At 42.8% G+C, this 26,464-nt stretch overlaps 1 protein-coding gene across 4 annotated transcripts in view; it reads left to right on the plus strand.

The window, feature by feature from the left end:
• Positions 1-2,434: 2,434 nt before the first annotated feature.
• Positions 2,435-26,464, plus strand: part of TEAD4 (TEA domain transcription factor 4) — a 51,638-nt gene continuing 27,608 nt past the window's right edge. The window contains exons 1-3 of one of the 4 annotated variants that reach the window (XM_017830162.1): positions 2,435-2,612; positions 2,961-3,039; positions 16,796-17,050. In XM_017830162.1, coding sequence (XP_017685651.1) covers positions 17,044-17,050 — 7 coding nt within the window. In that variant the 5' untranslated portion in view covers positions 2,435-2,612; positions 2,961-3,039; positions 16,796-17,043. Of the gene's footprint in view, positions 2,613-2,928; positions 3,040-11,154; positions 11,210-16,795; positions 17,051-26,464 lie in introns of those variants that run through there. The other 3 variants (XM_017830160.1, XM_017830161.1, XM_017830163.1) reach the window with 3 other exon arrangements.

The following is a 26,464-nucleotide window of genomic DNA, read 5'->3' on the forward strand; positions in this document are numbered from 1 at the left end:
ATTATATTATACTTTACTTAGTGTGCTCCTCTACTCGCTGGTATTAACAGTTCTCTAAATCTCTCAGCTGACATTGAATTAGGTTTCCTGTTCCTGGTAAAGAAGACAAGCAAAACCTTCCCTGTGATTTACAAGTTGAGCTAAGAGTTTGTGTGTAGTCTTGTGAAATGGACCTAGGGACAGATTCCTTCTTTGGCAGAGTCAGTAATCTCATCCTCTCTGCCACAGTGTCAAACTGTGGTACACAACTGCAGTTTGGAACTAGTTCAGAACTAAGGAAGACCCTTAAGTTATCCTGGGGCTGAAAGCCCTGCCAGGAAAGAAGGCGGAGACCCTGTACCACTGTTAACTCTTGTATCTCTTGAACTGTACAGTCTATAGAGTTTCTGTCTCCTCATTCCATCCCTTAATGTGTTCTATATAGAATTATTATTTTCTCACTGGAAGCTGGAATTCACTTCTTTTGTCCCAAAATGGGAGAAAAAATCCAGAAGCAAACTAACTTCACCAGAATGCATTAAGGTAAAGGCTACGGTAACCATAACCGGCTCTGGTAATTTAGTTCAATTTAGAGACTACATAAATGGGTGGATGTATTCCAGAGGCTGGAATTTGTGATCATTTACTTTGATTCAATTGACATTTCCAAAGAAGGCGAACCATTGCACTGTCTGTAACAAAACAGCTGAAAATTATGAAGAAAGCAAAGGATTTTGTTTTTTATGTTTAATTGAATTGAGCCTTTTATTAAAGGAAAAGTAATACTAATTTATTGGAAAAAAAGGCTTTATTTTATAAACTGCATAACAAAATTATTCAGATAGAATACAAATAGGTTTGGGGAATTAAGCCTCTTAAGTTTGCCCAGCTCTCTGCTTTCTGTTCTAAGTGGAATAGTTTGCTTCCACATTACCTCCAGTAAAGGAAAAAAGAAAATCAACCCACCACTAAAAAACTTGCATTCTCCTGAGTGAATTTCCATCTGCAATTGACTGGAGTCCTGCAAACAATCTGTGTGATGATTCACAGGAAGGAATAGGTTTCAATTCCTTCTCTTTGAGCTGTGTTGATTTGGCAAGGAAATGGGAGCAAAACAATATGTTAGTCACATAATTATGAGACCTAGCCTAGAGTTCGCAGTGAATATGTGTGATGAGAAGTGAACTACCTTTCATATATGTTTTTTTATTAAACTGCATGTTTTTAAATAGGCCATGGTAGAAGTAGTGGCTAAATCATTACAGGGCTTTATATAACAAACAAAAACCACACAAAATAACTTCATTGAATTTTGTAACATCATCTTATTTATATTGTATGTACTCTCGGTTGTATCAGAAAACCTTATTTTTATGAAATTGATGGAGTTTGCCACTTGGTTTCTGAGGCCTTAGGCCACATTTAGGACCTGATTTCAGTCTTTTCTCTGCAACTTGAAAGAGTTATGAACTTTTTTAGCTTTAGGTTCTTACCAAAAACTGAGATTTTTTTTTTAAATCAATTTCTACAATATACTGAAGTTTTAAAGAAAGCCAACTATGTTCTAACTCTTCGCAGGTAGTTACGTGCACACCAGGCATCTCTGAAAGTTACCTGCTAGAGGCGTGGAAAAGTTTATTTTGCTGATGTAGCTGCGTTCCCAGAGGTGCTACTAGGATGTAGTTACATTTACTAAACTTGCTCAGCCTGGTATCAGCATTTTCTAGCGCAGCACGCTGGCACTCCTGTATGAACGGACAGGAAAAGAGCAGCTTCGACGTGAGACTGAGAAAACCCACAGGGGACATCGCTTTGCTGTTAGGCGAGTAGTTTGCCGCCTGGGATAACCACTCCGCCGTGTTGGGGTTGAGTTGTTCGTTTCGCAGGGGCTCAGCTATGCTGGGTGCAAATCACAGCACGTCTCTAAGGGGCTTGGAAGCAGCGCTGCCGGCGGGCCGGGACCGGCTGGCAGGGATTACCCAGGGAAGCCGTGTCCTGCCCGGGCGGGCGGGAGTGTCCCCGGCACCGGAGCCCCCTCACCGGGCGCTCGGCCCATCGCCGGAGTCCCGCCCTGGAGAAAGCACCAGGCAAGCAGCGGTGTTCCCAGGGATCTTCCCCCGGCTGAGGTCGGCCCTTGCGGCCGCAGACTCCAACTTCTCCTGTGACCGGGCGCCGCGCCCGCTCTCGATCCCTGGAGGCGGCGGCCGCGTCCCGCCCGCTCCCAGAGCTCCCGAGCCGCCCCCTTCCCCCGCTCCCGGAGTTTCCTTCCCCCGCCCCCGCGGGCCCCTCTTCCGGCCATTGCCCGCGTTCCCTCCGCCCCGGTCACACGCAGCCCCCGGCCGGGGACTGCCCGGCCCCGCTGGGTTTTGTTCCCAACTCCGCCTCGGCTCTTCTCCTGCTGCCCCCCGCCCCCCGGCAGTCCCCTCCCAGCCCCGTCCCAGCCCCTGCGCTAGCCGGCAGTCCCCTCCCTCCCTCGGCCGCGTTCATTTCATACCAACTCTCATTCCTAGCATTCCTCACTTCCTCCTTTCAAACTCCAGGGGAAATAAAATCCCTCCCTTTTCCTCCCAAACTCCTGCCCGGCCGCCCCCCCGCCCCGCTCGCCGCTCCGCCGGCCGCTCCGCGCTCCTCAGGTGAGTGTGCGCTTTGTGCCTGCGCTCCTGCCGGCCCGGCCGCCCCCCCGCTCCTCTCCCATCCCATCCCATCCACTCCCGGCCGCCCGCCCGGCCCGGCATTGTTCGCGTCTCCCCGCCGCCGCGGGACCGAGGAAAGGGGAGCCCCGAGGGCCCACCCCGGAGCCGCTCCTCGCCAACTTTTTTTTTCTTTCTCTCGGACTTAGAGGCGGCGATGCTGAACGAGAGGCTGACCCGCCCGCTCCCCCTGTCCCAGCCCCCGCTCCCACCCCTGAGGGCTCGGGGGTGGGGATCGGGCGGGAGCGAGGGGCAGGCGCGCAGTAACAGCGCTCAGTGCTCTTTTGGCAGAAAGTCCTGGAGCTGAAGGAGGATTTGAAGCCGGTCCCCGCTGCCCCTACGGAACCGCAGCCGCTCTTGCCTCGCTCAGGTCAGGACACGCTGTTTTACGGTCGCTTTCGCGCGGGGCGAAGGGGCGCGGGTGCCTGAGGGAGACGGGCTGGAAGGGAGAGTTCGGACCCGGTCATGTGCGACAGAGGAGGCACAGGCGTACAAAGGAAGCGATGGGAACATCCTCAATGGAGGCTCCGGCGGCTTCTCCCGTCGGGAAGGGGCTGCCGGCGATGGCACTTGGGGAACCCGGTCTCTTGTCGCATCGGCTGAAAACTACAGCGCTAGAGTGAAAAAAAAAAAAAAAAAAAAGGTTTCTGTACCGTTCGTAGAGATGTGCTTGGGGAGGGTAGAGAGGAAAAGCAGTGCTTTCTGTAATAGATTTTAATGTAAATTATGGAAGATGTTTTTTAGAAAAACAAAACAAAATTTCCTAAGGAAGCCTATCTGAGAGAAGGAGTGTGGGTTGTTGCAGAGTATTTACCAAAAGATGAGGGAATAATATTTTTCCCAGTTCAATTTTTCTGAAGTTAAGGGTTCAGTTTTAGTGGCATGCCGTCGGAAAGGATTAAAAACAACAAACAAACAGACATAAAAAACAAACAAAAAGCTTTCCCAAGGAATTTCTTATCTTATGTAGATAATTCTGTTTAAATAATCTCTTGCATGGGATGGTAAAGATGGGCCTTTTTTGCAGAAGAACGTAACTCAACGCGCCTAAGGAGTTCTGTAAAGTGTTTTAAAGTGAATGGTCGTATGTAAGTTAAAAAAACGCCCAAAACCAAACAAAACCCCAGAACTAACCACAACTAATTACCAATTTTGCCTTTGTTCAACCTGAAGTTACACTCGTGTTGCTTTCTTGCCTTAAAAGTTGAGTTCTGTGGCTCCTCTACAAATAAACAGCAAAAGTACTTTTTCAAACGCGGGGGGCTGGGTGGGAGAGAAGGAGATTTAGGGTTTTTTCCCCCCACCCCTTTTCCTATTACTGCGAACAGATCGGCTTCCCCAAGACCTTATTGCGGTGTCTGTGTGCAAAGTGAGCGGAGCATTCGTTCACCTGTCTGTCCATCTGTCTGTATAGATGTAAGAGGTTTTATTGTTCTCCTGTAGAAGGAAGTAGGCAGTAGGACAGGGCAGAGAGTAACGGGGAGGAGCGAGAGGAACAGAACAAGGGGGAAAGCAGAGTGGATATATAGCAAGTGCTAGGGCTGGGTTGAAGCTGCTGTGTTATCACCTGTGCAGTTAAAGCCTTTTGGTTTTGATAGGCTTCCTTCTCACGACTGAAGAGCGTGGTTCATCCTGTAGTGAATACAGGGGGGCTTCTTTATTAGAGCTGCTGAATGCTGAGGGACTCCAGTTTTCTCTGGAACTTGGATTGGCAGAATCCAAGGTCAGCCAGCCAGTGGGTGCAGTCACCTTCTGAGTTCTTACCTTACATCCCTCTGTGGATGGCTTCCTCGAACTCAAGCAGGCAACAAAGTCTATCAGTCTCTAAACTGGACTATCAGCTCATTGGAGGTGGTCTTGGAAGCAAATAAGTGTGCATGGAATTTCTCCACTGTCTTGGTTTCTGCTACATCTTTTGGATTTTGAATTAGTTCTACCAATGGCTTTGAAATATTTTAGGTTATTATTGTGGCAAGTGTCTTAATGTTGGTGTTTTACAGAACGCTTGTGGAAATACGGTATGAAAATAGTATAGCGAAATTTTAAAGAGAAAAATGGCTCTATGGCACCCAATCTTGCTTGTGGCTTACATAAAATCACAGTTGCCGTTGACTTTCTTACTCGGGTATTTGTTTCACAGAATTTAAATACAGTCCGTAGTTTTGAGAGGGTTGCTGAAAAGTACAGTCACGAAGAGATGCTACTTTCATCTCTGTTTGGAGTGACGTTATGCTTATTCACAGCTTTCCTTCCTTAGTATTGTGTCCTTTTCTGATTGTATCTTTCAGCTCTTGGTTCTGTCCCAGCATAACCCAAGGGGTGGGTCCACAAAGACTTCAGGCTGGCACTGCTGTGGAGAGAACCTGTCCACACATCCTCAAACTGTTCGTTTCCTTACTTGTTACACCTCTCTGCTTTGTTGCTGGCATGGACACTGGCACTGCTGTTCACTGACTCGGGTCAGGGGGCTGATCCAGATGAAAAATAACACTCTCTTTTAGCAAGTTAGTTTTCAGCCACATCTGTTCTCCAGGCAAGTTAATCATACGGTCACGTGCTGGAGTGTCTGGAGGAGGGGGTGCAATGACTAGAGGGTGAGCAGTCGGGGAAGAATGGGGGTATTTTCTTAGCAACATTGCCATTTTTCCACACCTTAAGTTGTTCCTTGGATCACGTCTACAGTAGTTCCTGTGATAGTGAAATGAATTTCTGGCCACAACTGTATCTTAAGAAAGTGAAAATTCAGTGTTACCTTTCTTTAAAGATCTATTATACTTTCCCTTTAGCTGAGGTTTGTTTTTTGTTCATTTGTTGGATTTGGTTTGGTTCCCATCCCCTCAAATACTACGTAAAATTTTCTTGGGCAACTTTTTCATCACCCAATGTACATCAGAAAAGTTTTCTTACTCTGTTGGAACAGTTTTTGCCTTGCTGTTTCTCTGAAATGATTCTTTATTCTCTAGTTCTGCATTTGCATCTTTTAAGTTCCTAAAGCTACTACTGAGGCTAAAATTTTAATATTTTTCAATGTCTATTATTCTAGTCCTAATGTGTTTTTTTAATACTCTTTTCACTTTCTTCAGCTTATCTGTGTTCCTTCTGCAGAATGAGATTGGATATTCCATGAATTGGAGGTGATTCATCTGTCTTTGTTGCCTGAAGTGATATCTGAGCCCAGGCAGATTAAAGTCACATTGGTCATTTTGCAGAAGCATTTGCTTTGCAGACAACTCTGTCATTTGTTCAACATTCTCACTTTTGCATGTCTTTAGCTCCCACTTCTGGCAGGGCTTTTTTCCTTGATTTTATCTCTGGGGTTCTTTTCATTGTTATTTTTTCATTTTCTTTGCATTACTTTTTCCACATAGTCTTATTTGTCTCCCTTGCTTCTTTCATTTGTTTTTATGCAAACTCCCTTTGAGTAGTTTCTATCCACCAGTGTTTGTAAATGTCATTTTGTATCATGCAAGTTTCATTAACATTACCTTTATTCAGTCTTAGATCTTTAATTAAGATGTCAAAGGCAACTGGACTAGCAAAGATCCCTGCAGCAATCCAGTAGATGCATGCCCCTGTACCTGTTGGTTTTGTTTGTATATCATTATACATCATATCTATGTTATATAACATATGTATCATTATGCTTATTTTTGAAGCTGTTAATTTTCTAATAATATGAACAACCAAAGCCAATTTTTAGCTATGATTTCCTTAAAGAATAACAAATAGTATTCTAAGTCTAAACTTATTACGTTGTGCACTGTATTCTTTCCATTCTCTGCCTTCACAGCAATTCTATCCTGCTCTGAAGAGCAATCAAGTTTATTAGTAAGGTTTATAGTAACGGATGCTCCTCTCTCCAACTTCTGTCAACCACCATGTTAAATAAATGCCCAACGTGTTCCTTTGTAGAGCCTTGTAAAAAAAGTCAGGAATTCGCATGCGTGGAGCTCTTTACAAGATCTGAGACTACATGATTAGAAAGAGTTCTTTAGGGTTTGGAGGTGGTATTTTGGGTTCTTGGGTTTTTGGGTTCTTTTTGGTGGGGGAGGGTTGGTGGATTTTTGTTTTTATTGTTCCTGCCCCTCAGGTCCTCCTTTTTCTGGAGATGATGCAGTCACTCTGCTTTGTTTTTAACACCATATGAATTAGACGTTTTCCTGCTAGGGAGGGGCAGGTTTTCCAGTTCCTGGTGCCACTGGCTGAGTCACTGGCTCTGTTTTTCTGTTCTGTTGTAGATTTATAATTACCTTGTTCTTACCTTTGTTAGAATGCGATTGCCAAAGGGTAGGTGTTTTACTTTGGTGTATTTCTAAGACATGAGTGCCGTGGCTTTCAGAGCCTGGGTACAAGCTTTTGAAGCATCTGCTTTGCTATTGCCAAAGAGAAAATAAATCAGTGTAGTCCTCCAAGTGCCTCCTTTCCAACAGTATGGTAACCATTAATGACAGATGTGCAGGTAAAGTCTAATTTCTTATAACCAGGACTGCTTTAACTGAAGCAGGAAATGTCAAGAGAGCATGGAGCATGTGTGTGCTGAAATGGAAAGGGAGGATTTGCTGATGTGTCTTAAGTTTATTTTACCTGATCATACATCTCCATAGCAGGTCCTCAAAATAAAGCTCATTGGTACCAGATTAGCCAGACTTAGACTGGTCTTTTGGTCTGAAAATCTTGTCAGCTTAGGGAAGAAAAAAAAAAGGGAGGTGTAAAAGAGAGGTTGGTATAAGAAGATTATCTCCAAGCACACTCACTGCTCTTTGAATTATTTTTATAAAAATAATAAAATCCTGTTTATTTCTGTGCCCTATTTGTGAAAAGTCTATATGGTCAGAAGAAAATAACTGTGCAGGGTAAACAATGTAAATCTGTTTCTATCAGTTAGCTTGTATGCTAACTGAAAAATAGAGAAGTGTCTTTTTCTGTTCCTTTTGGTCACAGGTTTTATTTGTAAGAACATGCTTTAAAAACTGGAGTAGAGTCTGTTGTTGGCTGTGTCCCTTTAAGAATCTAGTTTTGCTTGGCTAGCTGCCCTTGTTCTCCTGTAGATTAATCCACCAGAAGGTATATAACCTGTTGACCTTCCTGGCGAGAAGGGTCTGGAAGGGCAAAGAGATAATTTAGAAGGTTCATGCTTTCCTGTAATATCTGGGGACAAGTTTAACTTTTTCAGTTTTGGCATTTCTTTTTATTTTTTTTTCTTTTTTTCTTTCTTACTGATACCTGTTTGAGGGTTGGGGTTGTAATTACAGATTCTCATTATTTTCATTTGCTTTCTGTGAAATCACTCTGTGTTCAGCAGGTTGGAAATGACAGCTTGTTTATGCCAGATTTAGAGAAAGGAAAGAGTTTTGAACTCAAAATTACACTAATCTGAGTTGAGGACAGCTTTACTGTCCCATGTATCAAACTAACAGGAGAACTGGAATCTGGTTTAAATGGCTGGTGTGTGTTTGTCTGCTAGGAAATCTCAGACTCTTACAGGAAACCAAATCTGTTTGACTTTCCCCAGTGTCAGCCTTAAGAAGTGACCAACTTTGCTGTAAGCTGTGAATGTTCACCTTCCGCATGTTCCAGATGGAGCGTGTGCTCCAAAAGTGAGCTGGGTGTCTGAGTACCCCGAGGGAGTGAAGCTTGGTTGGTAGCCATGAGTAGGGTTCATTTCATATGATGAAGGTCTTTCATGACAGGTATTCTTTACTTAGTCATTGTGCTATCACAAGTTTCAAACTCCTTTAAGCTCATGTCTGACTACTACTAAAATCAAAGCACATGTGTAATTGGTTGACTGAAGGAGGAAAAGTCAACGGAGCACTAAGCATTGCTCCCATTTTATATACCTGTTCTGCCTGATTGTGGTTTGCATTTGTCTTGAGGCTTTAGTAGAGGGCTTAGCCCTGGTCAGACAGGTCATGCCCACAAAACAGACCACCTGCAAGCACCGCAGAAGTGGAAGTCACAGGTTGTGTGGTCAGTGTCTCTGTCTATTTTCTTGTAAGTCTCTTAGCCCAGGTTCACCTATTTCATTTCTTGGAGACTGACTATAGTCTTGGAGCTAAACATTTTCACCTCTTTGGATGAGGTTTGCAAACATCTGTCTTCTGTCTGAGTTCATGTGCAGTTCTGCCATTAGTGTTATGGGAAGCTAAGTACGTCACAGTTGTGAGTTTTTTCTGGAACATCTACCTTTGAGTCCTAGACAAGAGGTTGAAAGATGTCATGAACAGGAGGCAGGATTAGGAAATAAGGATTTGATTTGGATATCATAAAATGGGCATTATGAGTCTCAATGTAGTGTTAATTGCCAGTAAATACTCAAAAGATGTTCGATTTCCGGACAGTGTTGAACATGAGTCCCTCTGAAGTTAAACCACTTGCAATTGCAAATCGCTTTTAAAGTTAACCTTTTCTTGTCTTGAAGTTCTTGTCTAGATTTTAACTCCACTCTGATTTTGCTGTTGGGTGGTTCACTTTCGTCTTTGTGCTGTACTTTTTTTCATAGGTAAAATGCAGGCTTTTGAGCCTGATGGTGAGATTTTCAGGACAACTGGTGGGTTTAGGAGCAAGGGTTCTTTTAGGTTGCTATTAAAGGTTCCCTATCCTCTAATAATTAAGTGAATAATACTCTTTGGGAAAATGCTCGGCTTTGTTTATTTCTGTCTCTAGCTTGGTTTGGTAAGACTCAAGTAATTTTAATCTGTCAATATCTACACTTGTGTGTAGTTCAAGGGACAGTTATAATTTTAACACATTAACTAACACTACCAGTGATTCTGTGATAGAAAAGGGACTGATTATCTGACTTCCTCCTGGGTCTTTGCTTTCTAAACAGCTCTGTGCTTGATGGGAGAATGACTCCTGGTCACTGCTGCTGCCAGCACGAGGGTGACTAACCATTTTCACCCTGCCACAACCTTCATCTGTTTGGGAAGCTGGGAAACACATGCCACATGTCTTGGAAAGTCAGGGAGAATGGGAGCTCTGGGAACAGTTCCCGCATGGGAGATAACAGTGACTCCCCAGGAATTCCACTGTTCCTTTGAGAGCTGGGGCCAGCCCACTGTGTGGCTCAATCCCAGGACAACCTGGCAGTGTCAATCTCTGCTGCCCTTGCTGGCTCGTTTTTCCCTCCCAGCTGAGACATTAATCACGCCGTAGTCATTTTGTCAGTCCAAGGCTGATGGCCTTATGATGTGGCCTGTGCCTGGGAGCTGTGCATCAGTTACCCATCACTCAGGATTGATCCCCAAGCTGGCCACCCCTAGACTAGTGGGATCAGAACCAGCCTTTGGGTTTTGTTGTTGGTTCGTGGGGTTTTTTTCTTTCCTCCTCAGGGCAGCAAGGCTCTGTGCTCTGTTTCCTTTATCGCAAATGTAACCGATTGGATGGTGTGCAAGGCCACCCACAGCCTTATCTCATCACATCCTGTTTGACTGCATTATCCAGGGCTGCACTGATAGAAGTTCTGCTCTCTCCTTGCTTTGATTTATATCACTCTGCTGGACACTACATCCTCTCTCTGTTTCAGCCAGAGCTAGCTACTGCAGTAATTTAAGAGTTGTTTTGCTTTGCTCGGGAAGTCAGGTGCCTTTTGAACAGCAGCTGCTGCAGGCGGTTTTGGTGTAGCAAACAAAGCGAGCTTGATTTTTGCATTAGGCAGTGTGACAACCATTCAGCTGGAGCCCGATGACCTTATGCTGGATATGATCTGAGGATTGTAGTGCTTGGTCCTTCGTAAACCAGTCTTATTCAGAGGTGAGACAGAGGCAAAAATCTCACCATGCAGCTTTTAGATGTAATGAGTAAATTACCTTGCCCAATACATAGAGGAAAATATCAGTTCTTTCCTCTTTGTCTGGCACTGCTGCCAGCTAAGAGCTTTTGCTTCACCTGCAGCAAGTAACACTTACCTTAACTGGTTTTATTCATTGGATTATGCAGCATTACTCTGGTGTCCTAGGTGGATAGGGCTCTTCACTGGGAATAGCCAGCATTGCTCAGGATTGCAGGATGCTCTGGGCAAAAAGTAAGATTATAGCCAGGCTCACCATTTGGCTAAGCTGTTATGGAGTGCTTGAGTGAAGCCCCCTCAAAAGGCTCAGTGAACTGCACCCACCCATCTCCACTGTCCCCGGATCTTCTGCTGAAACTGAGTGGCTCTGGCTCCAGGCTGGCTTAATGATGGGAGTGCAGCTCCTAAGGGGCCTTAGAAACTTGTTGCTGTCTGGTGCTGCAAAAATGCTGTTACCTTCCTAGATACAGTTCAGTGCTAATTAGTACTTACTACAGTTGCATCTTTATTTTTCTCTGTAAACATGTCCATGATTTTTGTCCTCTTTTGCCTGCAAGCTTTAACAGACCTTGAGTTATCGTTGAATAGCTGTTTTCCCATCTTTTCCCCTTCTAGTATGTTTTTCCTGCAGTCTTTGAGTTGAACCGTCTTGAAGCTGCTCATCTACTGATTGCACTCATTCTTCTCTTTCAGAGGAACTAAGATACTATTGTAGTGTCCCATAGAATTTCCCAGCCTTCTTCCTCTGGTAAGTTGGAATGCTATCTTCCATCTTGTACCTTACGCAATAGGTTTCTTAGTATTTCAAATCGTTGTTCCCCTAACCCCAAATTTCTTTGTATGACTGCATTGTGTAAGTTCATTTGTTAGCTGTTCTGGATTGAAGTAATCGACTGGTTGTTCCTGTTTCCAGATTATCTTATTGTTATAAACTGCTCTATGGTTTGAGCATCTGTTCTGGTTGAACTAAATTTTTTTAATTCGCAGTCTGACTGCTGATCAGATATGAAAATGTTGTAGTTCAGATCCTCTATAGTAGCAGTATTTGGTTCATGTTACCAGATGAATACCGGTATTGTTTGGTTTTGTTTGCATTACAATGACACCAGGGAATACCTGTAAGGAGAAGCAGCCCCTGCCCCCACAGCTTGCAGTTCCATTGAATGACACCAAGGATGATGGGATGTTCTTAGTAAAGCACAGTGACTTTCTCAGAGCACTGCCAGCTCAGGAGCAGGAGTGGAACTGCACTGTCAGACTCCACACGGCTGTGCTGGCAAATGTTCCTTCCTTGGAGAGGTGAGTGAATAGGGACCTCTCTGGTTGGCGTGTTGTGATCATTTCCAACAGGGAAAGGGGATGGCCATGGAGTAGGGGGAGTTTCTTTGGACAGAGCAGCTCTAAGAAAACTGAACAACTGGAGACAGCTGGCTGCAATTTTTCAGATCCTCAGGAAAGTATGATTTTGTGTTGAGCAGCTGCCACAAACACTTAAGAGGGAGCTGTTACCAACAGTAATGACTGAGGGATTAATATTAGAAAGCAGATGTGTCAGACTATGGAGTCTGTTAAAGATGTGCTCCCTGTCAATGAGACCTTGCTGAAGGGCTCTTGGCAGCTGTCTAGCCCTGCAGGATCTCTGAATCTCAATGAGATACCATGTGTGAAAGGAAACAGAGTTAGTGTTGAAATTACCGATATTGGAACACTTAAACCAAAGCTGCTGGAGCTGAAAGATTTTTGTGCTTTCTCCATGGTTTTGCTTTCCTCAGACCCCAGAACCTGCCTTTGTGAGTGACTCGTTAAGAGATGGGCCATGGCAGAAAGAAGAACAGGGAACAAGATGAATAAGAAACAGTAATTTGACAGAGGGAAACATGAAGAAGGAAATAGAGATACTGTGGTGAGGAGGTGGATGTGCTGTGAGGGGCCTTCTGTCTTCGATCCTGGGAGAGAACCCATGACTTGACCCCACAAAAAAGAATTGTTCATCATCTCTCAGTAAAATAAGAGTGGGATCAGAATAAGAAAAACTGTAAGGTACAATTGCAGATATACAAGAGCCAAGGGATGGGGCATAAGTTTTAACTGAGGGAATCTAAGCAGAGCAAACACTAAGCCCTATGACCTCTGGCAAAACTTGCTATTATGAGAACGGGACAACATCCTCTGACACCTCTGATCTTAAGAACTGTGCCTGTTGAGGGAATTCAGATGGGGAAGGAATTGTCTGAGCATGTCTGGGATGTCTGTTTAGTGCTTTCAGAATCAAATTCCCTCCATGTCAGAAGAAAGCTTTGTGATTACAAACTCTTCCACAGGCAAAACTTGAGAAAAAAATACAAGTACTAAAATATTTACAATATTAGAACACTCAGTAATAGAAATCACCATTAGAGTAACCAAGATGCATATAGCAACTATTGATTGGATGCTAACTGAAACATTTCTATTTTGTTAAAGTAGTTACTAATGAATATTATTCAAGCCTTTATTACAAATAAGACACTCAACATTCTCACGTTTCTGAAAAATGCTCTGTTTTTCACCAGATTGCTCATTCCATGGGAAGTGATTCCACTGCCAGTTTTTTAATTTGCCATTTACCACAGGGTTTAGCCCCCAGATTCTTTGGTTTGCTCTGCTTAGTTTAATGAGTGGTCACCTTGGCCACCAGTGAGTACAAATCAACAATGCAGGAAACAGGCCTGAAGTGTTCAGTGAAAGCAGAGCCACAGACCCCAGATAGAACCCAACTGGAACTCCCTGAATTACTGTTTATTGCCTCTGAGCATAGAGTATTGCCTGGAATTGCACGTGGAGCTTGCTAGTTAAGCAACATTATTTAAGAAAACTTTGCAGGCCCTTTCAGCCCTTGGCATCTTACTAATCTAGAGGCATAGAGTTATAAGGATTTTCATGGCTATTTCAATCTCTGGAATTTCTTCAGAAGTTATCAAAAAGAAGTCCAATTTGTGTTAGTGTCTGGGTGGTTACAGAGTTTTCAGCTGGAGATGGCCAAACATCCTTGATTTTATAGTCTCTACTTTTCTTATCATCCATCAGGAGTAGCTTTTGTACCAAGAAGGGAAAGCAGAATCAGGCCCCAAGGTATAGAAAAGTTGGGATTGCCCACAATAACACATTCAGTTTCTACTGACCTAGCTGTAGCTTGGGACAGGACTAGCATTGCTGGTTGAGGCACAAAAAGTAAGAAGCATAAAAAAAATATATCTAGTCACTTCAAGATTTATATAATTTCTTTTGTCACTGCTGTTATGTTCCATATCTCTCTTGATTTACACCAATGTGAGAGAAAGCTCACATATTCAGTGTCTTGCTTAGTGGACTTCCCTGAATGTAAAAATGACATCTGCTCAAGTTGGTGCAACTTTTCTTTCATGTTTGGAGAAGAGAGTCTGGAGAGCTGACACTAAACTGAAGAGAATGTTTTTTCTCCTCCAGTTATTCTGGAGGAATGGAAAGGACCCAGAGATTCCTTTGTCACCAAAAGCACTTTGTGCTAGTGTGGATGCAGAGCCTTGTAAAACATGGAATGATCAGGCAACGACTCCTAAGGTGTGAATGTGGGAGGAGGAGAGTTGTGCTTCAGATATATTTACTTAGTTTCAACCTAGGAGTGTGCCATGATAAAATCATCTGCTAGGTATTCTGTGTCAGCGTGGACATTAAGGAGATGAAAATAACTGGATTCAAAGTAGGTGCTTTTTATGGTCATGATAGTCATTCATTCCCTAGATGACTTTGTCTGCTTGTATGCATTGCTAAGAGATTTGGCTTGACAGCAGAGGAGTAGCTTCCAGTGACCACGGCTATGGGAGTCACGCAGTTGAGCAGGCAGAGCATGTTTTCACTTCGTGTGGAGCCTGCTGGCTGTTATGAGACTTGCAGCTCTCAGTGCAGGTGGTACCATGAATACACTTGCTGTCACACCTTAGGATTCTTTCTGAACCCTTCCATTTCTCAGTCTGTCAGCCTGAGTTAAAACTAGTCTGTGCCTTGTGTTTGTGGAGATTTTAATGTACATTAACTACAGGGGGTTTTGAGAGCCTCTAGGGACTAGGGATGCTTGGGGAAATTTCAAAAGAAGAAGAACATTTGGAACTTCTGTTTGTCTTGTCAGAGTCTCCCCGTGAAAAGCTTACTCCTCAACACTAATTCTGCAGCAGGACAATCTCTTGAATACCCATATAAGGTTTTATTAGCATCTGTCAGTAAAAGGTGATGTGTTCATGGTAGATTCTTGGTATGGGAAGCAACTGTTACCCTTCATTTCAGGGTCTCTTAAAGTCACATTGTCTGCTTTGGTGCCACTGACAGTGTGCTTGGGATGCCTGACCCGTTGGTAAAGGCCAAGTGTGAGTTGCCCTTTCTGCCCTGCCCCTCTCAACTCCCATTTCATTTTTTCTTCTCACGTTCCTTTGAGTTCTGAAAATGTATACTGTGGATCAAGAGGATTGAAATAATCTGATATAGGGGCTGAAATGGATGGATGGAGAGTAGTTCACCTGTTCTAACAGGAAATAAGTTGTAAACTGGGTTTTCTAAATGTCTTTGTGAAGCACTTGTTAAAATGCTGCACAGTACAATGTGTCTAGAAATTACTAAAAGGCCCAGTGTTGTCTTACTTGTTTCCTTACCTTTTGGTGGGTTATGGAGACATAAAATATGCATCTGCTCCCACCTAAAGTCATTAAGGAGCAGAAAAACCTTCTGAAAGCCAGTGTTGTCAAATCTTTTTACAACTTCAGCTCTTGAAGTGTTAAAATTCCTGAAGAATATCAGTTTTTCTTAAAAAAAATAAATAATCTCATCATTATGGTCTCAGAGAAGATTTTTGTAAACAAAATCCAAAGAGGTAAGAAACCAAAGAAAGACTTAAAAAAATTTGATGTCAGAAGAGTTTCTGGAGCCATGAGTCCTGAATTTTTAAACTTCTGAAGTGTAACGAATGGATCTGCTTTTCCTCTTTATCAACTAGGGCATAGCATAACTGCATGGTTTTATTTTCTATCTAGTTTTTGACATAGACTATGCTCCAGTTTCTCCCCCTTTATATTTTTAATGTGATATTTCTGAGCTATAGACTTGGCATGTCAGAGCCCTCTCCTTACTCTCTTTTTCAGTACAGGTTTGATTCTGTTGCTTGCAGAAAAAAAATCCTTATTCTGATTTCTTTGCTACACAACTCAGTGTTGATACACAGGGAGGTGTTAAACTCTCTGGCTGGCTTCTCAGATGGTGGTTTATGAATATTCTTTGTAGCCCAGATAACCAAAACTATTAAAATGTTAAACGGACAGCTTTGGGATTAAGTGAGAGGAATGATCTCTGTCTTTAAGGAGGCATTTGTCTTCCTGATGGTTGACTGGAAGTGTCTGTGTGGTCTTAAGTCTTTCTCAGTGAGTGTTTCATCAGCTCCGCTCAGTGGCTTCAGCCTCTACAGCCTCTACCGTAGGCATTTATAAGTAGACTGTAATTTATTGTAGTTTCCAAGAGCTCGCAGCTGCCTGCTTAGGTTCAATGAGAAATTAATTTCTCCTGCCCAGTGGCAAATCTAATAGCCTGGGACCAGTAAAGGATAAGGGGGCTGAGAGGCAGATGGAACTGAAGGAATTTGCCAAAGGTCGATCTGAAGGTGAGCAGTAGAAATAGGCAAACCACCTAGGTTCTTGACCTGCAACCTAGTGCTTTTATGCCTTTACTCATGGTGCTTTCTGCTCCTGCCAGAATATGGTGCTGAGATTTGGGAGACATTGCATTAAACTGTCAGGCTCCAGGAACGGCTTTTAAAAGCGCAGATGATCCTTGAGAAGAAATGTCAGTGTTAAAAATGACACTGACTGCTAACTCTGACCCAGTGAAACAGTATCTAAGAAGATTTCAACCCCAGTGCTCCCGTGCTCAGTGATTACTAGATACATCACTGCTATATTTTGTATAGTCTTTCACACAGACTGAATCCCTGTATGTATGCTTCAAAGAGTTAAATAACAGTTACACGGATAATAACAGCAGAGGGAGAAAGAAATAAGGAGATAAAGACAGATAAGAAGACACATCTGAGGAAAATTGGGAAGTGACAGAGAGTTAATGAGCCAAAGAGAGATTGGAGCAGGTTGTTTTGTCAGAAAAGATTTTCATCTCAACATAAATAGAAATCAAGCACATGGTTGAGTTACCGTTTAAGGTAAACTTGAAGTAAAACCTCTCCTCACTGACGTGTTTTAACTTTTTTTTTTTCCTTTAGTATCTCCACATTTTCCTAGAGAGGAAAACTTGCAACTGACGTGCGCTGTGCTTGCCATTACAGGTTCTGAGTCTGCTTCTCCACGTGGCACCTTGGAGTTTCTAGCTGGCACCATTACCTCCAACGAGTGGAGTTCTCCCACCTCCCCTGAGGGGAGCAACGACTCGGGGGGCAGCGAGGCCTTGGATAAACCCATTGACAATGACGCCGAGGGGGTGTGGAGTCCGGACATCGAGCAGAGCTTCCAGGAAGCGCTAGCCATCTACCCACCATGTGGTCGGCGGAAGATTATCTTGTCAGACGAAGGCAAGATGTACGGTAAGGAGAAAGAAAGGGCACGTCACGACACTCCAGGCAGCCTGCCCCGTGCAAGCCACTTGTCTAGTACCAAGTGACGTTCTGAATGAATTCCCTTCTCTCAGGTGTTCCCAAGCTGATGCAGTTGGTTGCTTCAAGTTGTATTCTGGAGAATCGGTTAGGATTTTAACATTCACATATCAGAAAGAGTTACAGATGTCTTTTTCAGGGGACTATCAAGGTAGATCCCAGAACTGGGCATACTACTGAACTAATCTTTAGATACATGTAATCTAGTGGCTTCATGATATGCTAAGTATTTTTTATGGTATCTCTCTCTGTTGTCTCCACCGTTCTTGTTGGAGGCAGGAGCAGGTAAAGGTCTGCAGCTCTGATCCTGCAGGGCAGAAGTTCAGCTCCTGAACCCCTGAATAGCTCTGCTGATGTGCGAACACCTACGGTTTGCTAAGTAGCTACAGTTTTCAGACCTTAAGAAGGGCAGAAAGCAGACTTTTCTGTCCACTCCCTTTTGTTGTAGTTTGCTTTCTCATAGTCCTGACACAAATATCTTTCACACGGGTTATTCTCATCTAGCTAGCTAGATACCCAGCCCTGAATGCAGAGGAGCACTGGCTAGGAGCTGTAGCAGAATTCAACTTTATAGGTGGTACACATGCTTTTGAATTTGATTTTTGACCTTTTCCACAGTTGAAATTTCTCTCTGATTTTGTCCACAAAAAGCTGGTCTGGCCTGGATTCTCTAGCCTAGCATTGGAAGAAGCCACCCGGTACTTCTGTGACTAAAAAGCAAAGGCAGAGTGCCCAGTATTTGGTTACAAGTCCCAAGGTGGACTGTTTCTCAGAGCAGTAGCAAGGATCTTATGGAAGGCAACCCTGTAACTATCCAGTCAGTGCTTGTTTTGTTTTTTTTTTTTTTCCCTCCTACCTTGGAATCTGCTTGGCTCTGCAGGCCCCATCATGGGATGCTCCATGCATGCCTCGAAGCTTCATAGGGAGCACTTCACAACTCATTTTGCTCCTTTCTGTCTGCCCCTCAGGTCGTTGTTCCCTGAGCAAGGAAATAGATTGCTCTGACTGTGGGGGCATGGGTGGGGCCTTGTTTACACGGCCTTATCTACAATGGATGGTTTTACTGGGTACACACATCATTGTATCTGGAAAGAGCAATATATATTGGGTAACGCTGATCACCCTGAGGCTAAGCAAGTGTCAGTATTCTCAGCCAGACATCAATTCCTGCTATGCTGGCACAAACATTTTTGTGCTTGTGCTATGGAGTCAGCCAGGGAAGTGATCTAGCTTAAAACTGACACAGCCAGAAAGGGAAAAAAAGTGAACCTCAATCTGGATGCTGCTCTGCTGCTTGGGTTTACAAGGACAATGAGCGTGGGAATGAGCAGCCATGGTTGAGGTGAGGGTAGGACTGCTTCTTTCAGGATTAATACTTGCTTAAAATGTTAATCAAACTAAAATATAACTTGAGAGTCCACCCTATGGTTTTTAAGCATAAATTAGGGACACAGTCCTTGTTGCTCTATGTCTGCATTACTTTTCACGATGGGTGACTTTTAAAGTTACTGGTGAAAAATTACAATTGTGTTTTAAGACTGTATTAATTTACGAAACTTTCTGCGTGGTCCCTGGAATATTTCAGCTTTGCAGTGAATGTGTCAGAGCAGAGAGTGAAATGAACCACAAAAGAAATGAGTGAGAGGAAAAGCAAAGTACAGTGGACTACAATGGAACTTAGCTGGGGCCTGACCTAGCATGGACTGGTGTTTGGTAGAACACATCTAGTTGACTGGACTGGTGAACTGCAGAAGATAAATAACCCACTTGCAGGGTGAAAAGTTAAGAGTAGGCTCTAGGAGAGGAACAGCTTCTCTGCAAGCCCTCCCCCACTACTCCAAATGGGACAGTGTCCCTGCTTGCCTTCAGTGCACCTGTTCCAAGTATGGATGGTTGGTTCGGTGTGCTTCTGACAGAACTCGAGGCAATGATTTATGCCCTCCTTTGCTTACTAGTCTCCAGGATCCTGTTCAAGGAAGCAGGGCCCAGCCTGCGATCTATAGAAAGATATGACCGGGCAGGGAGAATAAATATAGTCCCTGATTTCATCTTCACTGCTTACAAGCCAGCTGGTGGAACAGAATAAGCTCGATGTGGAGCTGGCCCTGCCTCTGAAGAGATGGTTGTTTAGCTGCCCGTGACTGACTTGCACAGAGCTTGCTGAACCAAGGGGTGAGGTGTTACAGAGAACTGTACATGCCCCTTTCCCTTGGCAAAACTGGGACCATTTCACTTTTTCCCCACTAAGAAGAAGTGGCTCGTGTGGTAATGGTACTTTGGCAAGATGTTCCAGGTCCCAGTATCTCTTCTATGTGCAATTATATACTTCTCACCTGTTGTGAGGCAACCTATTGTCAGTTTAAAGTTTTTTGAACTATCTAAAATGCACTGAGACAATATGAAGAACTTTCACTGTTTTGCTTAAATATCTTTAAAAATACACAGAAAGGTGTGTTTCAGCCTGTGCACTGACTCCATGCTACTGTTTCCATGACTCTTCAAAGTTGGCTTGTTAACAGCTCTTCAGACAACACCCTGCTGATTGCTGAGTGGATGTGGTTCCTTCTTCACCTGAAAGTCAGCCAAGCTCTTCTCTGTACATTGATGATCTGCATCTCGATGCCTTTCCTGCCTTTCCTTTCATTATCTTTTTCCATCCTAGACATGTTCCATTTCTGCATGGAGGCAATATCCTGACTGAATAAGCTCATACCACAGCACAGCTCCAAGTGGAAGCCCTCACTTGTCCTCTCCAGCAGTCTTTGCTTACCACCTGCTTAAGGCCCAAGCAGCCGTCTTGTGTGATATGGAATGCTGTCCTTTCTCCTAATCATTGTGTTGACATTAGAAGCAGTGAGTCTGGGGCACTTACTGATCTCGTGCCTTCTGGTACAACTAAGGTCTTGCAGAATAATTTTCTTTTTATGTGTTGCTGCTAGAATAAAATAGGGATATTACAAGTCTGTTGTTCACTGTTCACTTTTCCCAAGTATGTTTTTTCCATGAGAGAAATAATAACTGTAGTATTTGTATGAAATACTAAACACCAAATTCTGTGATAGTTTATCTCCTGGCATCTTCAGCACTGATCTAGAGAAAGCAGAGGGAAAACGCTTAGTACCTTTGTGAGATTTGCATGGAGGTGCTAAATAGACCAGGTTTCCCAACACTACTGAGGACAGAGAAATTAAAAATAGTAACTTGCAAAGTGATACTTATTTTGACAGAACACTACTAGGGCCTTCATTTACAAGAGAGAAAGCAAAAGCTTAGAAGACATGAGCTACTGCCTTAACTGTCCAGTGTTGCCTTCTGCTGCACAAGCACCTGTCTTGGAGCACCTTTTTGCAAGATGGCTAGGATTGGTGGCTGTTTGTTAGATTGCTGTTCTGAAGGAGTAAATAGTTTAGCAACTGCTTTACAAACAGCTCAGCCATTTCTGTGCTGAGCAGGGAGGGGTAGACAGCTGGGAGCAGTCATCTATCTCCCAGGCTGGTGCCATCTGTTTGTGAATTGCTGATAGGAAATACTTAGAGGTGTCCAAAGCTCAGAGGCTGAGTGATAGAAGGATAGTCAACCATGTTACTAGTTAAAACCTGGAGCAGGCAGTGGACCATGAAGACTTGAGCTTGCAATGTGAATTAAGATGGAATAACAGGTCAGTTTGATGCCAAAAGCTGCCATTATTATCACAGCTGGTCCCTCCCACTGCTCTTCTGAAGTAACTAACTAAATTTGTGGGATAATGCCTTTATCTCAAAGGGATAGTCTAGCATTTCATGTTTTCCCCAACATCAGAGTCACTAAAAGTAGAACTGAAAAGCAAACATAAATGTGAAGAAGCATAAAAGGTACACTGCCTGTCCCAGTTCCTAAACACTTTTCTTTGATATGAGGGAGGATATGAAAACCATCAAGGTCTCAGTCTTCAAATGCTTTCTTCTATGTTGTAGTTTAGCATCTCACCTGATGATGTTTCAGTCAAAGCAGTTGGAACATGCTGAGAATGTGCTCAGTTGACACTGAAGTGTATGGTCCAGGTAATTGCAAAATTTGTATTTCAGCTGTGATATCCCTCAGAGAGATACTTCTAAAGTTCCTATCCCTTTCATTATTGTGACCTAGTGAACTGCAGAACAGCCCTTTATCCTACAGTTTTGGTGAAAAAGAATATTTCCTATTTTAAACACTAGAAGATAGACAAATTTTGGATTCATAGATAATTGGTCAGGATGCAGACTTTGCCCTCCCCTCTGGTGGTAGGCGACGTTTTCAGAGTTGCTTAATAACAGAGTTTTGTTTCACTCAGTCATCTTTCAGTTTTGCTTCTGTGTGGTTCTAGTTCTTTGTTGTTGACTAGATGAAGCAAGATTTCTGGAGACATTTGCAGCAGGTTAAACTTCTGCTGGAGTTTGTCGTGTTTTTCATTCTATCTCCTTTGTAAGCAGAGTTTAGGGTTCTTTGTGTTAAACTATATGTCAGTTTAACTGATTTTTTTCCATGCAAACATAAAAAGAAATATTCTTCTGCGAATTCCAAGCATTTCCTGAATATTGAGAAATTTGCCACTTGTAATGCCAAACAACAAGGAATCTGCTTGCTGTTACAGTTATTAGAGTTAATAGTTCTGGCTGTGGCATCTTTCCTTAACATGCTTAGTACTGAACATAAATAGAGTAGCAATTTTATTGTGTACTACATGTTATCAAAATTATTGTGACTATTTTGAGGGGCTTCACTCTGTTGCTTCAATAAAGGGCACACACTTTTTCCTGTCCCTTTTGATTTTTAGCAGGTTTGTAGTCCCATATTTATCTGTCAGGCTTAAAACCAAGTGTGCTGTTTTAGTACTACATTTTTCTCACGGTGTATGTCTGCAGCCACAGAGTTTTCATCATGTTATAGTAACTTCTTTTATTAGGAACATGGCATTACCCTTTTGGCTCTTCCTCTGAGTTTTTACTTTTTAAATTTCAAACCGTTAATAATTCTCCAAGATAGAGTTGATTGATAGTGGTATATTGTCAGAAAGGCACTTGATCTGAACTTTTTGCTTTATAGATAACATATCCAGTTTAATTGATTTCTAATTTCTAAATTTAGTAAACCAGCTTTATGTTTTGTAGATGTATGCACTCATCTGCCTTGTAACTGAGAGACTGTTTAATTTCATTTGTCAGCCTTTTCCCTTGTTGCAAGTCATTGTTTTGCTTCTCCTATTCTTATGGATAACTTTATCCATTTCCAGTGGTTTTCTGAAAAGTTTAGTTAAAAACCCTTAGCGTTCTTTTACGTTTTAAAACCCACTGCATTCTTTCACAATTGGGTTCAAATATTACCAGTTGCTAATCTGCTCTTATGCCAAATGTTTATTAATATTTAAAAATATGGATTGAATGAAAAATCTGGGAACAAAATCAGACATGGAAAATGAAAATTAATAATGTCCAGTGACTTGTGTTTCTTCTTTCTTTAAAATAGGTGCATGTAAAGCTCTTGTCTGGACAGGTTTTTGCAAACACATTACCAGAAAGATCTCAAAAACATGGAGTGAGTTCTGAGAAGAGCGGCAAGCATACCAGACTTAACATTGAACTCTGAGAGTAGAAGGGACTGATTTAGGAGGAAAGATTAAAGTAGCTAAATATACATAGCTTGGCTAAGCGATGACTGAAAGGTGGAGAGTGGGGGGACACATAATAACAGTCTAAAAATATTTGAAGGGTGTTAACATTTAGGAGGGAGAGGGATTTTATGTGGAACATGTGAGCATGACTAGGATTAATGGGGGAGAAAGAAAGAATATAGGATGGATATCAGCAAAGACTTCAAGACAGCATGGTGCTCAGTGCTGAGGGATCTCTAAGGAGATAGAATGGAAATGCTGTTGTTGGGGACTTTAAAAATTATATTAGACAAAACTATTAGGATTGTATTTGTACAGCCAGTCCCAAGGAATGGGGGGTGTGTGCTCATGTGTATCTGTGTTTATATGAATGAGAGGTGGATTCCAGATTGGAAGTGCTATGGTTTTACCCAGGAGACAAGAGAACAGTGGGCATTAGGTGGCTTTACACTGTAAATATCAGCAGTTTTTTTCTGAATTGTTAGTCCTGTGATTCATGCTGTCTGTTTTTGTGACATGAATATGTTTGTGAGACTGGATATGTTTATTGACACAGAAGGTTTTTCTTAGGTCTGAAACAGAAGCAGTAGACTTCTGGATAAACACTAGGAGTGCTTTCTCAGAATATGCCTTCTGTTGATTAGCCAAGCATTGAGTAGAGAAGGGTGATAGCATTTCTCAAGAAAGGGTGTGCATATACATAGAGGGAGCTGTTAAGTGTCAATATGCAGATTGTGTGAAGACCTGGCATAGGAAAAAAAGGAGTTTTCTTATTTACACAGTGCATGTAAGCAAAACCTATTATACGAGCTCTCTTTTAAAGTCTCTTTCAAGGGCATTCCTTAAGCAAAACCAGTATAAGACAACACAAGCATTCCGGGTTCTAGTGCCTTAAGGAGTGCCCCAAAGTGGAGGAAAGCTGCTTGTTCAGAAAAAGACACTAATATTACAGCTAGAAGAAGAAGCAGTATTCTCATTCATTCAGGATCCAGATAATGAGCACAGGAGAACTAGGATTGTCTATTGGTTTAAACAGTTGCTCATTAACTAGTCCATAACAAACCCTGTATTGTCTGTGTGTGGTGAAGATCTGGGCAGCAAAACTGAGAAGGCTGTATGCAGTTCGTGCCCAGACAGATGGTCTTACAAATCTGTTGGTCACTGGCAGAGCTGACTTAAACCTCTGGGGCCTGGGTACACCTGCTGCTGAAGGGTGCATAGCCAGCAGCTGTTCCTCATTGCTGTCACCTTGAACTTGTGACCCGTCCGAGTACTCCTTTGCATTCTCAGTCTCACTCCATGCACACATACAGGTACAGCCTTGCTCTGTGTCTGGCTTCTTGAAGAGGAAATGACACTCTTTTCATATAAAATGGCTTTAGAATCATTCTTATTTTCTCTTGAATGTGGTTTGTGCAATAATTACAAATGCCTTTTCAGGAGCTTAGGTTGGAGTGTGTGGGCTGGAGTGCAAAGAGTGTAACCAATGCTTGATGAGGTAACCCAATAGCAATGCTCCAAGCTGTTGACTGCAAGGGCTATAGGCATAGGCCTGTTTCTAAGCTTGACAAGTATTACAGGGAAACACACGTGCATGTGTGGCATTTAGCACAGTGTTGCCTTCAACCTTGACTGGGGATTATGAGCATTCCTGCATATAAAGGCTGCATCATCATCTTTAGTTGTAGAATTGTAGAAAATGGTGCTGGGAGGGACCTTCAAAGATGATCTCATCTGCTTCTGGGCCCAGAGGCAAAGCCAGCTCACATAAACTGTTCATGTCTAGTCTAATCCTTTATGGCTAAGGTTGGGGGAAAGTGGTTTGGCAATTTTAGATACAGCAGCTTTTATTTAGAAGGTAGTTAAAGCATCTAGGTATTTGCAAATTTCCTTCTGGATTCACAAGTTTTTAGGTATCTCTGCAGCTTAAATAGTTTTGTCATCCTCTTGTTCCTGCTCTCCTGTCACTGCCTGAATCATAGTTGCCCAGCTATCTATCAGACTTACACTGTAAACTCAGTCAGGGAATGGGTGTTTAAAGAATGTGGAACAGAATTGTGCCAGTGTTAGGAGAAGGAAGAAAGTGGGACAGGAAGGGAGAATATCCAAAGCCACTGTAAGGAAATTTTATGAACTTGGCAGAATTCAGCTATTATCCAGACCAGTTCCTGGGTAGCCATTCAATTATGAAGACTGTGTTTCTGCTAGACTTTGCTGTCCACATTGTCTCTTCACCTGCCACAGAGCATGACATCTTTAAGAACTATTCTTGCTAATGTTTGGATGGTGTAAAACTGTTCTGTGTTGAGACCAAGAGTATATTTCTTCCAGAAATGGTGAGATGACCTAACAGTTCACTGCAGAAAAAAAGAAGGACTTGCCACTCCTGTTTCCTTGTTCCTCTGCTCTGCTTCCAGTTTTGTGCTCCTGCCCTTTAGGCTGCTAGTTTCTAGCAGACTCCTTGTGGATGCATTTTAGCTTCCTAAATTGATAGCAAACTATGTTGGCAAAATGAGCTGGGCAGATTTCTGCCAGATTAGAGAGTTGAACTGACCCATGGAACAGTCTGGTGAGAGGTAGGTAGGTTGCTTGGGGAAAAGGCAATCACTTTTTTAGGAGTGTCCAGCCATTTGTTTAAGCTGAAGCTATAACTTAATAGTTTAAAGTAATCACAGACAATGACTGCACACTAAATTATGATGGCAGAACCTGAAGCTGTGTGGTAGCAGCCATTCCACTTAAAAAAATCAATATTCATTTATTCATATAATGCAAGAACCCAAAAGTCTTTGGATTCTTTTGCTTTTCTTGAAGCTGCAGCATAATTTGCAGTCATTTCACTGGAACTGGGTTGTGGTGTAGTTTTATGTGTTAAATGAAGCAGTCATGACTCCTCACAGGAATAAGCCAGACCAGACCAGATGCCTTGAGAACTGCACGGTCTGTGCTAGTCATGCAGCACATCTGCATAGATCTCACAGACCCCTTTAAGCTCCACTTTCTGTCATGGCTGAAGCTTTGAGTACTTGGTCAGCCTGTCATCTGGGCACATGCATAAAATTAGCACTTGGGGCAGAAATCTGCAAGAAACTCTGTACTGTTGGTACTGGTAGAATCAGCTGACCACAAAATCAGGAGGAGGAGAGGTGCTGAAGTTTTTGCTGTCGTTGGAGACATCACCAAAGCAGTGTTGAGAGTTGCTTTCAGAAGCCGTACAGCTATTGGAAGTTACTGAAGCAGACATCTATTGATCTAAGGAAGAATTTAGCAGATGTCCAGGTCTGTAATGTAGAACTTGGACTAATGGGAACTGGAGAATGTTGTTACAGTTAAACATTGGTTTCAGTGCTGCCTTCAACAGTCATTTTCTCTGAACCTAGGCAATAGTGTTCTTTGTGCCTATATAAGGTGGTCATTCTCAGGTGTCCCAAGAGACTGAAAGCTGTTAGTTTGACATGCCTTTCCATGTAGGATTGTTATTGCTTCTTTCAGGTGTTATCTGATACACTCTAGCATATGAAGGACTCGTATTAGTGTATGCAGCTGCTTTGGTGTGATCGTGGGATTTCCCAGCCAAATTGAATCTAATCATTTTCAGGAGGATTCTCGTCAGTCTTAACTTGGAAGCACCACAACAAGCCTGAGCTCTGTTGCTTTTGCTGCCCTTACTGTGTAGATAGAGGAGCACTTATTGGATGGATTAATTTACGCTTCTGTGG

Source organism: Lepidothrix coronata, unplaced genomic scaffold (assembly GCF_001604755.1).
Source record: "Lepidothrix coronata isolate B3197 unplaced genomic scaffold, Lepidothrix_coronata-1.0 Scaffold174, whole genome shotgun sequence".
Classification (NCBI taxonomy): Eukaryota; Metazoa; Chordata; class Aves; order Passeriformes; family Pipridae; genus Lepidothrix; species Lepidothrix coronata.